This window comes from Pezoporus occidentalis, unplaced genomic scaffold (assembly GCF_034315485.1).
Source record: "Pezoporus occidentalis ecotype Australia unplaced genomic scaffold, CSIRO_AGI_Poc_V1 ctg37, whole genome shotgun sequence".
Taxonomy (NCBI): Eukaryota; Metazoa; Chordata; class Aves; order Psittaciformes; family Psittacidae; genus Pezoporus; species Pezoporus occidentalis.
Window position 1 is genome coordinate 2,749,764 of NW_026915691.1, and position 12,651 is coordinate 2,762,414.

The following is a 12,651-nucleotide window of genomic DNA, read 5'->3' on the forward strand; positions in this document are numbered from 1 at the left end:
GCTTGAAGTTTCTGTTTTCTATTAAAGTAAATGGATGCTGTGGGTTCTCATCACTCTTAAAATTCAGAGTAACGATACATCTTACTACTTTTACTGGCATATTATGGAGCCATGGACATGCACAGGAATTACAACAGTGTGTTCTTGTTCATTGTGGAAATCAGTCCAGGTGGAGAATATTGATTGGAAGAAGAAGAAAAAGAAAGAGTATTTGCCTTTTCTGAGATTCCTTGAAAGCCTTGCTTGGGCTTGTATTCTTACCCACAGATTCAGTGCTGACTCTTTAAGGTAGAGTTATGATTTATTGAGCTATTATATGCTTTTACAGTAAGACCCCTCCCTGAACAATGGGACACTTTTCCCTGCATAAGTTGAGAGACAAATAAGTATTCTTTAACATTGAATCTTCTTCCTAGTAGACTTGGGACCTTGTGCTTTTCATTGACAGAGAATGGTCACACCCTGTGTTTCAGATTCATACCTTTGTGTCATGAGAAGCCTGGCTTCACAGTTGAAAAGCAAGCTGCAAAAAGTCTGTTTTGGCTTGGGTATGGGCTTGCTCTTTGGGAGATTCACAGATAGGTTTGGAGTGCAGCTGAGTAATGAGGGCAGCTGCATTTCTCCAAGCAATTAAGAGTTTTTCACAACTGCTTTGAGAGTGCAGCTGTGCTGTTAGCTCTTACCCTCTGGAGACAAGGAGAGAGAAAATGCTCAAACACTCAGGACCTCAAGCTTAGTGAAGGTGAGTTGCAGCATACAACTGCTGCAGTGTCACTCATGCCTGTCTCACCAGGGAAGAGACAAACTCACTGGTTTTGGAGCCATACCTTGATTTCATGGATCAGGAACGTTTTTGTGTGCAATCCTTTCTCCTTAGAAAGAATATAAATGAAGTCCTATTTCCTGAACAAACGATAAGAAGTGTGTTCCTTGTTCTGAGGTCTGAGGCTGCTTTTCAACCAGTCCTAAGTAAAACTTCCATGGCAGCTTGCCAGAACTCAGCTTCCCTGTTGGTCTCTGATGCATGTATATGCTGTTTCACAAGTCAGTGCCCCAGTTGTGTTGTCTGGTGGTAAGACCTGGGAGGTACCCCAGAAGAACCATCAACTGGGATTTGTGACTGTCTGCAGATCAGAGACACTCTTACTGGCAACTGCTAGTACCCTCCAGGAAGACTTATGTTGTTTACCACCTCATGAACTTGTAATGAGCTGTAACAGCTATACCAAAAATTACCTGGTAAGAATCCAAGTATCTTTTAGGCCTCTTTAGACTGGAGAAGAGCTGAGACTTGCTGACAGTCTAATTGGTACACCCACATGACTGAGGTCTAGAAATAACTGGTGTGCTCTTTCTACTAGGCTGTAGCTCAGACTTCTGGACTAGGAGGCTTCTAATATATGCTGCTTCTGTGAAAGAGATGTATAGTGCTCAATCATAAATATATATTAATTGCATTTTTGGAGTGCTATTTGGTAATGGTTCTCCCTGGAGAGGACATGGACTAGCAAGTATTATCTTCATCTAGAGAGAAAGAAGCTTTGATCATGAGGGCAACTAACCTGACCGTGTTCATAAAAGAAGGCTTTGGTAGAACCTCTTCAGTGTTAAGATCAGTCCACACTGCTCTTTGTTGTTTGTTATTATAATTTCTTTCAAGTCCTATTACAATATTTGTTTTGGTTTTAAATAGAGAAAGTTGAGTAGGATTTTCCAACTGTTTCCAGGGGAGGAGGGATTGGGCTGTATTTACAGTGGAGAAGAAATAAAACGTTGTTAGTTCATTTTTTTTCTTTGTGTTTATTCTTTATAAATAAAATTACTTGCTCAGAAGTCGGAACAATCCTTTGAATGATCTGAATGAAAGCAGAGAGTTCTGATACCTTCAGAAAATTCACTAATCTGATGTATTCTGTGTAAGATTTTAGGGGGCAAATTATCTGTTTTTTAACTCGGAGAATAATGAGGAGTACAGCTGCCTGATTTCCAAAGGTGGCTTGCATTGTTTGAAAAATCAACTGCTTAAGTTGCAGATGGATTAAAATGGTCTCTTTTCTGAAGGAATTCTCTCCTGGGCTGACATTCTCCCTTTTTGCTTGCAGGAGGATGTTGATGAGACAGGTATTTGACACGTGGCTGCTGAACGCCTGCAAGCAGCAAGAATACCGAATGGCAGAGAAGAGGGTAAATCCACTCTCTTTTACCTGGCCTTGTTTAGGAAATAGAGGGCATGGTTTCTTAGTCACTATCTGTGAACATGAGTTGGCATGAGATAGACTTGGGTATTTTAAGTTCCCTTTTCCCTTTTGGGGGATCAAGTCAGGGGAAACAGATTACAACCAGTATTTACTAATCACCTTTTTTTGAGTTAAGCTATTTATTAGTAATTTAATAATAGTTTTGAGATGTTGTTACTAGAGGGTAACTGTTCACACATTCATTCACTTATTCCCTCACCCAGTAAATGTTAATTTCATAGTTACCTGGTTGAAACAATAATGGTAATAAAGAGTCAATCCCAACCTATTTAAAATGTTGAGGGTGGTGCTGACAAATTGGTTGGTTCTAGGGAGCTGTCCATAAAATCACTCAAGGGGTCCTTCATTCCCAAAGAGGTATATATAATTCTGTAGTCTTTATCTGTAGCAGCCACTGCGACCTTTTATGTGGTCTGAGTTCCACAACTCCTAGTTGATGGCAGTGTGCATGTGTGTGGCCTTATGCAGATATGGCTCCCTGTTGGTGCGCTGCGATTATCAGTCCCTGCAGATTCAACAGGAGTGTTTTCTGGAGCTTATCGGTTCTTAGGAGTCTTTCATACTTCCATACTACTGATGAGTGTGTAGTTTTCCTCTCTTTGGCTCGCTGTTTTCTAGTGGCAGTTTCTCCATCTACATGCATGTAGGTCCCTGTTTTCTAGTGGCAGTTTCTCCATCTACATGCATGTAGGTCCCTCTATAATACATTCACATAAACTCACAGCTAAGGGGCTTGGGTGACATGTTTAAGAGGAAAACAAACACTGGGCAGTTCTGTGCATGTCATCTTTAAGAAATTGCCTTCTGTTGTTTATAAGTGGCCTGTGCCATGAATTTATTGCCACTTTCTTCCTATCGTAGGCTGCACTTCATTTTGAAAGGCAGCTATTGCGTTGTTTCTGGTCCTTCTGGCGTAGAAGAACAGCTGCATGTTTGGAGGAGCAAGAGAACTTGGTGCATGCACAAGGTCACTACAGCAACCTGCTGCTGCTGAAGGCTTTCTGTCTGTGGAAGCAGAATACTCAGGAGAGAAAATCAGAGTAAGAAGTTTATTTAAAAGGGAGAATGATTTGGATTGGTCCTGTGGTGGCCTACTTTTGGCAGCTGTTAATTCACAGTGATCCTGACTCCTTATGTGTGCTTTGGAATCTACTAGCTTGTCTTTCAGTAAATGACTTACTGAAAATAGCAAGTGTGGGGTCAAGTGCATGCTAGAGGGGTACAGTAACATGAGTTGCATCTTAGGAGAAATAATGATTTTTCTTATAGGAGGCTCAAGGAGATGCAAGCCTTAAGATTTCACTATTCAAAGTGTCTGCAGCAGACTTGGATCAAGTGGAAGGAGGTGAGGGAGTTAACAGATGGGGAAGAGCTTGGATCCTATTTGTTTTGTACAGATTGCTTCTACCCATATGGCTAGAAATGAAATGGTTTATTTTAAATAATTAATTTATTTTAAATAATTTTAGTCATTCCTAAGATCCCCTCCTTTTCCAGGTGGGTAAAACCAGTTCAGTGTGGGTGGAACAGGAATTGCATAGGGAGGAGAGGGAGTTCTTTGACTTCTTGTTCACTTCTCTAATATAGTGAGAATGGGACTGTAGTTTAGGAGATTTACCCAGGAATGTAACCAGAGTTAACATGGTGAAATTATCCCTACCCAGTACTGTGCATGTCCTTCTCAAAATTAGAAGTTTGCAAGGCTATGGTGTGGTCTGTAGTTGCGTACAAGTCACAGCAGGCCCTATCAGATGGCTCTTCACTTTTATGCTGGGCCTTTTGCTTACCATGATGTGATAGACCAAATATGCCTCACAGCATTTCGTATTGAGGAGTTTTAGAGTTGACACTCTAGTATGTTGGTCCAGAGCTGTTAACTTGAGTGAACTGTATCAGTCTTCAAGAGGATTTCTAAAAAGGGCAGGGTTAAAAAAGCCTCAACCAGGCCTTCTGGAGAAATAGCAGAATGCAGCACTAGTTGGAGTGAAAAACTGTTACAGCAAGATTAAAGGATAGATGTTTCCCCAGTGATTGGAAATGGTCCTTTTCCCTCTTTGCTCTGCCACTGCCTGTTTTCTCTCTATCATGTGTACAGGTCTTTCTCCTCTTTCCCCCTCATAGTATGTGGAACATCAGCGTGAGAAATGGAGGAAGCTGGTGCAAGCAGACATGCACTATCAGCACACATTACTGGGCAAGACCTTGGCAGCCTGGAAGGTAGGAGGGAACATCCTTTCCTATGAGGGATTTGTGTGTGTGTGTGCTCAAGTGCTTTGGTGAGAACAGAAGAGCTGCCATGCTGTTTCACTCTAAGCACTTGCATACCAGGGTGGAATGAAGGCTGTTATAGAGTATATAAGCTCTAGCATTGTTTTTTGGAGTAAAAGAACCAATGTAATCATGTGGCTTGGTGAAGGGTCTGTCATAGCTGGCATTAACTAGTGTGTAATGACTCTTTATCTCGGAAAAGCAGCATTTTGATTTCAGTGTCTGCAACCTCATTTTCCCCCCACCCCCTGTACTCTACTGCTGCTACTACTCTCCAAAGCTGCTACTAAGAGTTTTCCGATGTCTCCTCTCCTCAGGTGTTGCAGTTCAGGGAGATTTTACCTCTTGCTGCTTTTTTTGCAGACTTACCACCATAAGGTACAGTGTATTCTATCCCAAGTAGCTGACAAGGAGAACCAGCACACCAGACTGCTGCTCCGGTAAGCCTGTGTCCTTGTGCAGCAGGAGGAGTGGCTGCAGTGCACTCAAATTACTCCTTTTCTTTCACTGCCACCTTTGTAAATTTTTGAGTGGTCAGTGCTGGGAATTGACTCTGCTGTGCATTGCTGTTCCTGTGCAGATCACCTAGCTAGAAGAAGTCAACCTCTTCCAGAATTGCCCTCTGTTTTACTTTAACTTTTTTATTTTAGCCCCATAAGGGACAGCAAACTGTATTAGTTCCTGCAGTGAGCACATGGATTCTATGTGGGTATTCTATGAAACCAGCCTGGAAGATGTAGAGGCTGTCTTACATTAAGAGTAAGGAGAGTGGTTAAAGATAATATCACTTTGTATTGGTTGTAGTTGCTTTAGTTTTAACTACCTCATTTGTTTTAATGCTATACAGCCACAGTCACTTGCAGAGCCTGATTGATTTGGCATAAGATGCTGAATTTAAGGGGTGTTCCAATTTTGTACTGCCTTCAACATAGACTCAAAGGGGCAGAAGTTGATTTGCAAGACTGAGTTTATAGAGAGAGCTGGCTTTGGCTCCCCTGTGAGTTGGAGGGTGCCAAGTGAACAAGTGAGAATCATTCTTAATGGGTTTTGTTTGGTTTTTTTTAATTTTTATATATTTATATACCCAGGCACGTTCTATGTACGTGGAGGGAAAATGCTCTTGCTCTTGTATGTGAAACTAAGGCTGCTATTCAGGCAGATGAGCACTACAGGAGAGCAATCCTGTCAAAGGTAGGGTCTCTACAGCAGATACGATGTCTTAAGTACAGATGCATGTTCATGCGTGGGTCAGGTAATGCAGGACCAGAAACTTAATCTAAGAGATACTTTCTCCCTGTTTCCTAGCAGGAAGGGAGGATCAATAGTATGGTACAGCACAGTAGTAGTACCTGAGGTGGGGGGGAAGGCAGGTGGATGGAAAAGGAGAATGAATGAAAACTGCAGGGGGACCCTTTGCTGTATTTACTTCATAGGAAATTTGCACTGTCTTGCTGAGCCTTATGTGAAAAATGAAATGAAAATGGTTTTGTTGTCAGCAGTGTGGAGTACATTGCTTCTCCCTCCAAAGAGCATTGCAGTCAGTCTGTACCCTGTCTCTTGTTTGTATTGCACCTTCAGGTGTTAGCACAGTGGAGGTACGCTGCCCTGCTCCAAGTGTGTAGCCGTCAGCAGAAGATGATGGCTGTGATGCAGGCCAGAAAACATTTGGATATAGGTGAGTTGATGGAGATATTAAACTCTCAAAAGACTTAGTTATCTATGTATGATTCTTAGACATGGCTCAGTAGAGCAGTCTTTTGTGTCATCTGTACAGATGTCTATTAAGCCTACAAAGGATGTCCCCATAGAATGGGGAGGGATTTGGGACTCCAGTGACCAGTTGAAGGCTGCTTGTGCTACTTTGCTTCTCTATTGGTTCCTTGTCTTTCCTCAAGGGAATTTTCTGTTACTAATTTTGAGAAGCTCAGATGTCTCTATTTTAAGGGCAGTGCAAGTAATTTTATCAGTTCCTGCTTCAATCTTTCTCTAGTAATTAATACAGAAAGGCCCTCAAACTTTTCAAGCATTTTCATGGTACCAGCGACCTTCTCTCTTGACATGAGGACTCTGAAGCAGCAAGGGCAAATGATTTCCTAAGGATTATAAAGAATGTCAATGGCAGCAGGGAAGACTTGCAAGTCATGGCTCACTGACCGTTACCTGAAGTGTTTCACAATCCTTCTTCCTGGTGCTGAGTACTGTCAGTGTTAAGTATTGCTAAAGCAATGCTTAATTATACTTAAAGCAATACTTAAATACTTTCAGTCTTAGTCTGGAAAAGTAGCTGATAACTTGATACTCTCCGAGTTAATTTACCTTCTCCTAACAGTGTGTTTACAGACCATGTTTCTTCACTGGAAGGACTTAACTAGGGAGTCTCTGATGCTGAGGGCTCAGCAGCACAGGGCAGCACAGCACCACCAGCAGCACCTACTGCAGAAGTACCTGGTGAAATGGAAGAAGTATCATCAGCAGTGCCTTGGGAAAATGGTGAGAAGGATCAACAACCTCCCCAAGCCAGTGAGCCAGGGTGGGAAGTTACAGGTGTGGAGGAGTGGGCTGTGCCTGCTAGTGAAGGGAATGGTAGTGACTGAGCATAACAGCCTTGTGCATTGGTGAGGAAGGAACATGCCAGTGTCTTGCCCAAAGAAGCTTTTGTAGAACTAACCAAGTGATGAGAAGCTGGGCTTGCCCTGAGTGACACCATTTACTGTTAATGAAATCCTTGCTGGGCTCATAGATATACAGATATTGTTACACCAGAGGGCACTTAGATATTGAGAGTTGTCTCAACAGAGCAAAAGGAGGGTGATAAAGGCTGTTTGATACCTGTTCTATTCTAGTAGGTTTTGACTCAGATAAGTGGGGTTTGTCTGCAAGTGACTGTTTTGCTTTCCTTACAGCTACTACGGAGACTGGGAGATCAGCTAGTGACTCGTAGACTTTGCTCTACTTCCTTCTCCTGCTGGAAGACACGGGTAAGGAATTGACCCCTGGGTCTCTAGCACTTTTCTGCTTTATCCTTTCCTCTACTTCGTACTCCGCTCACACATGAGAATATGAGGACCATAAAAATGTCTTTGATCATTTTTTGGATTTTTGGTTCCCCTAGCAGAAGAGACACCTTCCTATATACTGGGTGAACTGAGTAGGTTATTGTGCTATAGCTCTACCAGCACATCCTGTTTGGTTGCTGCTCTGGCTAGCATTTGTGGTGTGGGGTATGTAAACTCCTTACCTCTTTGTTGTGCATTTTTTCCCCCCAATAGCTGTTGGAGCAACAATGGGAAAAGCAGAAGATGGTGCAAGCATTGTGGCACTGGTCCTTTTCATTGCAGAGAAAGGTAGGGGCTTGTGTGGGTCAGGGACAGACAAATGAATTTGCAGATGTGCAGATCATACACAGATTTGACTGCAGTTAGCAGCGTGCATGCTCTGAATATCTGTTTCCTTTCATCTTTGGGGTGCTATATGTTATTTTAGGATGCTGGAAAATTGACCCTGAATGCTCTTACCAGATTAAAAATTGTGCACTTTTTTCCCCATGCAGCCTCAGCTGACTGAAATCCTTGTCTCTTTGCCCTTGTGGTAGGGTCCTGCTGTGCTGTAGCTCTGCCTATTACTATCGAGTGGAAGGGAAAGTGTTTCTGTCTGCAGGGGGCCAGTCCCTGGCCCGGAACCTGTGTTTGTAACACTCGAGCTGGTTGTTGGTCCTGTTGTAGGTATTTGCTGCTTGGTTCAGATTTACCAAAGGGCAACAGCAGAAGAAAGATTGCATAGAAAAAGCCGCAGGAGTTTACCATGCTGCTCTTCTGAGAGAAGGTGTAACCCAGGTCTTGAGATACACCACTGGCTTGAAACAGTTGCAAGGACAGCACCAAGCCCAGCATCAGCTTGAGGTGAAAGAGACAAATGATCAGCTACATCCAGCACTGGTCTGCTCTGATCTACTTTGTGTGTATATTTGTGTGCACGTATGTGTCTGGGAGCCCTACATCTTGGCTCTTGTATGGATCTGACATACACTTTTGCCTGTGGTCTTGTCCATTCATACAGCAGAGACTAGAAACTTCAGACTTGTGTTGCTAATTTGGAACCTCTCTTAATGAAGCTATTTCAAAACTGGGCAATTCCTACCATAGATAATATTGCTGGATGAAACCTTTGCATGTGGCTACTGTCTGGTCTCTAAAGTCTGTGCTATAATGAAGCATTAGAGGCTGCGTCTAGTCCTGTCTTAGCTTTAGCATCATTTACACCTTCAAATGTGGGCTTGTGTCACTTCTGACTTCTGAGTATTAGCCCAGCTCTGTTGTGTAGAAAGGAAGATAGGGATGCCTGTATTGATTGCTCTCTTCTTGGTCCTGGGCAGTTTTCCAAGCTCTTTACCGGGTTTTCAAGACACTGTTTGTTCTGTTTCCCAATGTGCAGCCTGTCTCATTGCAGAAGTACCCAGTTCATTTTTCTTACCCAAGTATTTCCACAGTGAACCTGCTAATTTAGCTTAGGGAGCTGCTATGGCTGTGAGGTCAGCAGAAATCTCAGTTCCTTTCTGTGATGTTCTTCCTTGGCGCAGTGGTGTTGCTTCCTATTCTCGGCCATCAAATGCTCTGCTGTTCTTTGTGTTGGCAGGCAGCCTACAACCTTCACCAGTCAGTGTATCACTGTGCCATGCTGTGGAAACAGAAGGCTCTCTCCAAGAAATTAAATAAGCCTTGTTCTTTTCTTCTACCTCTGAAGAAGCAAGTGACGTTTAAAATGACTGATGTTAGTTCTGGGAGAAGAGGACATTCAGCAGAGGAAAAGCCAAGGCCTTCAAAATACAGTCACCTACCATTTCACCTTGCTGATGGGGACCCAGTTCTCAGTAATCTGTGAGTGTAAAGTTCTGGTTCCTCCTGCGAATATGTAGTTGTACATCTATGTAGTTCTTCTGTGTCTCTCATTTTTGTATTTCCAAGTTCTCACATTGATGTCTGTAGTCCCTAACACTCTCTCTGACCCTGCATCATGTGGCTGGTCTTGCATTATACAAGATCTGTGCATAGTGAATACATCAGCCCCCAAATAACAAAGGGATTTGTGATTTTTTTACTTAAATATCAGTGACAGGTAGGATCAGCTCAGCTATGTACTTCCCACTGTTTTTCTCAATACGCAACTATGAATTCGTGGAGCATTAGTCACTTGTCATAGAACACAGGGAAACAATTGAAGGATGATTGTGATGGGACTTTTACCATCATGAGAGCTGATCTTGTCTGAGTGGCCTAGAGCTGTCAGTGAAGCTCTTTTTCACTGAAGCCAAGTACAGGGTCTGACATGATATTTGAAATGATAAACATCAAGATCATGGCAGTGCAGAAATGGAACTTTCTTCTTGTCCCTTTCTTTCCCCTGGGGAAGCTATTCCTTAAAAATTTCTGATCATGGGGCAGTTTCAAGGAAGAATCTTCCATGAAGCTTCTCAGTCCAGGACAGGAGCCTTAAAGGGAAATAAGGTGTTAGGTTCACATTTCTTTAAGTTAGTATATGCTGCAAAAGAAGTAGTTTTGTCTTGTTCAGTTCTGTCCTTTCCACCACTCCTTGTGTTGGCACAATCCTTCATACAGTAAACCAGATTGTGACACTAATACAGGTCAAAATGTAGTCTTTAAACATTATTATTGCATACAAGGGGAATGTTGCAGAGATGAATGATTAGCACTGATTCTTTAGCTGCAGTGCCAGCTTATGCTAATTTAAAATACATCTTGGTTCTGTTTGTTCTTTTCAGAAATACCATTCAACGAGCAGGGTTACCACCACAGAGGCCTGACTTCCCTCTGGGCTCTCTAGAAGGCAAGGCACTGCTGGGATCTCCTTTCTCTAGGTAAAGTCTGTTTTTTAAAGTAATGAAAAATAGGGTGGCTTAGAGTGGGATATGCTATGCTTATTCCTTCAAATCCCCTGACCTTCATAATACAGAATGTTCAGTAGTTATGGATGGTGCATTGCTCTCTGCTACCAAAAGGCCATCCTGACCTTAAAAACATCAGGTTTCTTTATACGAAGCAGACAAGAAAAACTTTAATGAAACAGCAACCAAGGCCTTTGTTTCATTAGTGAGAGATTTTGAGGGCAAGATAGGGCCCATCACTTCCTTACAGAATGAATGAGCTTAGGGAATTGTGAGTTGTGAGTTGTTTTTCTGTTAGTCTTGCCACATAAACTTGGAAGTTTGAGTTGTGCAGGATGCTTTTTGGCTCGTAGATCGTGTTTGCTCCACACCAGGCTTGGGTCTGGATTTAACTAATCTACTGGGGAGTCATTACTGATTCTGGGAATGCAGAGCCAGAACTGAATATTTCTGTCTTGGCTGAATCAACTTTGCTGCTCTAAAAGGAGCTATTTTCTTGTAATTTTTATTTTCCCCCAAGGTCTGTGCTGCTGCTGAGAATGTTCAACAAAGCAGCAGTTTCACTGTCTTGAGCGTTCTGCATTTGTTTGAGTTATGGCAGCACTTCTTAGCCCTGAAACTGAGGAGCTGAAACTGCTCTTGTTATAGAAGCTGAAATTGCTTCTAAGCAGATGTTTAGACTGAACTTTCCTGTGAAACTGTTGTGTAGTTAGCTTTAGAAAAGGGAAATATCAATCAATTTCCTCTCAAAACCCATCTGAGATTGCCGATCCTGCTCCCTCTTTCTGTTGTCCCAAACCAATATGAGGCAGGATTTTGTTAATGGATTGAATTCACAGGTCTAAAGAAATTGTTTCAGCCTGGATTCATTTGGAGAATTTAGAGCAGGGCAGGAGGAGTAATGGAAGCCTTTGCTGCTCTGCTGCTTTTTGGTTTGGTTTTGAAATCATTGTGGTGTTTTGGTTTTGTTTGTTTGGGCAGTTTTTGCTCTTTGGTAGTTTTGTTTTTTTCCCTTTTAAATTCGGGTTTCCCTTCATAGTAAAGCAGCTGACTGGAAAGATGTATGCAAGGGAATAACAAGATGACTTCATCCTCCTTCTTTTACAGACCAGAGGCACCCTTTCAGCATACGTCTGTGAACAAATGTCTTGGGCAGACTGGGAACTTAATGCAAACACCTCAAGTGGAAGAAAGTACCCCTAAATGTCTGTCTCAGATGGGCAATACCACTCGATCCTACCCATCTCTTGTACATGCTTTACCACTGTGGACAAATGATGTGCACCATGCTACTCAGAGGCCAGAGCTAAGGTCTCCTTCGTCTTTCATGCCTCAAATGAAAGCTGGAGCAGAAATGGTGAGTGTATTGCTGAAGGAAGAACTAGTGTGCTTACTGGGCTACTCTCAACATGCATGCTGCTTATTGCTGGGTTTTCCTGTGGAGCTGCTGGCGTGGCCATCTGGCCTTTGGGCTGTTCTTTTCTTGTTCTAGCTGTCATCCTAAAAGCTGACCGAGTTAACTGGCTCTGAATGCCCAAGAGCTCTTTACCACCAGTCTGAAGCAATGTTTTACTAGTTGACCAATCCACATGTATTTCATGCCTCTTTTTCTTGGTCTTGTGTCCTTCCTAGCTGAATGCTTTTCCTAGCAATTGACTTGAGAGTGCTCCTCCTTCAAGGAGTTCAGAGCAGTTACAGTTTGCCAACCAGATCACAGGGATTTAAGAGCAACTCAGTTTAGGAACAGTGGCTATGGCTGACAGTCCCAAAAGTTGAAATTCACTTCCCCTGCAAGTAGCTGCTTGCATGTCAACCTCCTGTTCCACGCCAAATGGGTGGTGTTAATCTTGATGAAACATCTCCGTGCTAGAAATCGAAATGCCTATTTCTTAAGCTCTTCTTCTGTGGTATTTTATGAGAGGGACTCGGTGACTACAGGGGGTGTTTGAGTGGGAGTAGGGTTGAGTAGGTCAGGTGCATTCTACTTGTAGGGCTTACTCAAGAGAACCCTTTGAGGGAAAAAACATGGTATCATTTTGACCTTGTAGAGAGAAGGTCAGCCTGTGAGTGGTCACGGAGGAGCCCATTCCCAAGACTTTCAACAGGACTCTATGAAGAAGAAGTTACAGCCAAACTTGGAGCCACGTTTGCTGTCACCTGAAACCTTGGTGGGAAAACAGAGTCATCAGACTGCAGGTAGGTCCTCATATCCTAACTGTAGCAGTT

The 12,651-nt window shown here is 42.7% G+C and overlaps 1 protein-coding gene across 1 annotated transcript in view; it reads left to right on the forward strand.

Annotated features, from left to right (window-relative positions):
* SFI1 (SFI1 centrin binding protein) overlaps nucleotides 1–12,651 on the forward strand; it is a 28,479-nt gene that overhangs the window by 13,499 nt on the left and 2,329 nt on the right. The window contains exons 13-27 of the mRNA XM_062631280.1: nucleotides 2,103–2,184; nucleotides 3,120–3,298; nucleotides 3,528–3,603; nucleotides 4,380–4,475; nucleotides 4,890–4,966; nucleotides 5,615–5,717; nucleotides 6,105–6,201; nucleotides 6,856–7,016; nucleotides 7,430–7,504; nucleotides 7,796–7,870; nucleotides 8,249–8,425; nucleotides 9,159–9,400; nucleotides 10,303–10,398; nucleotides 11,533–11,782; nucleotides 12,474–12,621. Of these exons, the coding sequence (XP_062487264.1) occupies nucleotides 2,103–2,184; nucleotides 3,120–3,298; nucleotides 3,528–3,603; nucleotides 4,380–4,475; nucleotides 4,890–4,966; nucleotides 5,615–5,717; nucleotides 6,105–6,201; nucleotides 6,856–7,016; nucleotides 7,430–7,504; nucleotides 7,796–7,870; nucleotides 8,249–8,425; nucleotides 9,159–9,400; nucleotides 10,303–10,398; nucleotides 11,533–11,782; nucleotides 12,474–12,621 (1,934 nt within the window). The remainder of the gene's footprint in view (nucleotides 1–2,102; nucleotides 2,185–3,119; nucleotides 3,299–3,527; nucleotides 3,604–4,379; nucleotides 4,476–4,889; nucleotides 4,967–5,614; nucleotides 5,718–6,104; nucleotides 6,202–6,855; nucleotides 7,017–7,429; nucleotides 7,505–7,795; nucleotides 7,871–8,248; nucleotides 8,426–9,158; nucleotides 9,401–10,302; nucleotides 10,399–11,532; nucleotides 11,783–12,473; nucleotides 12,622–12,651) is intronic.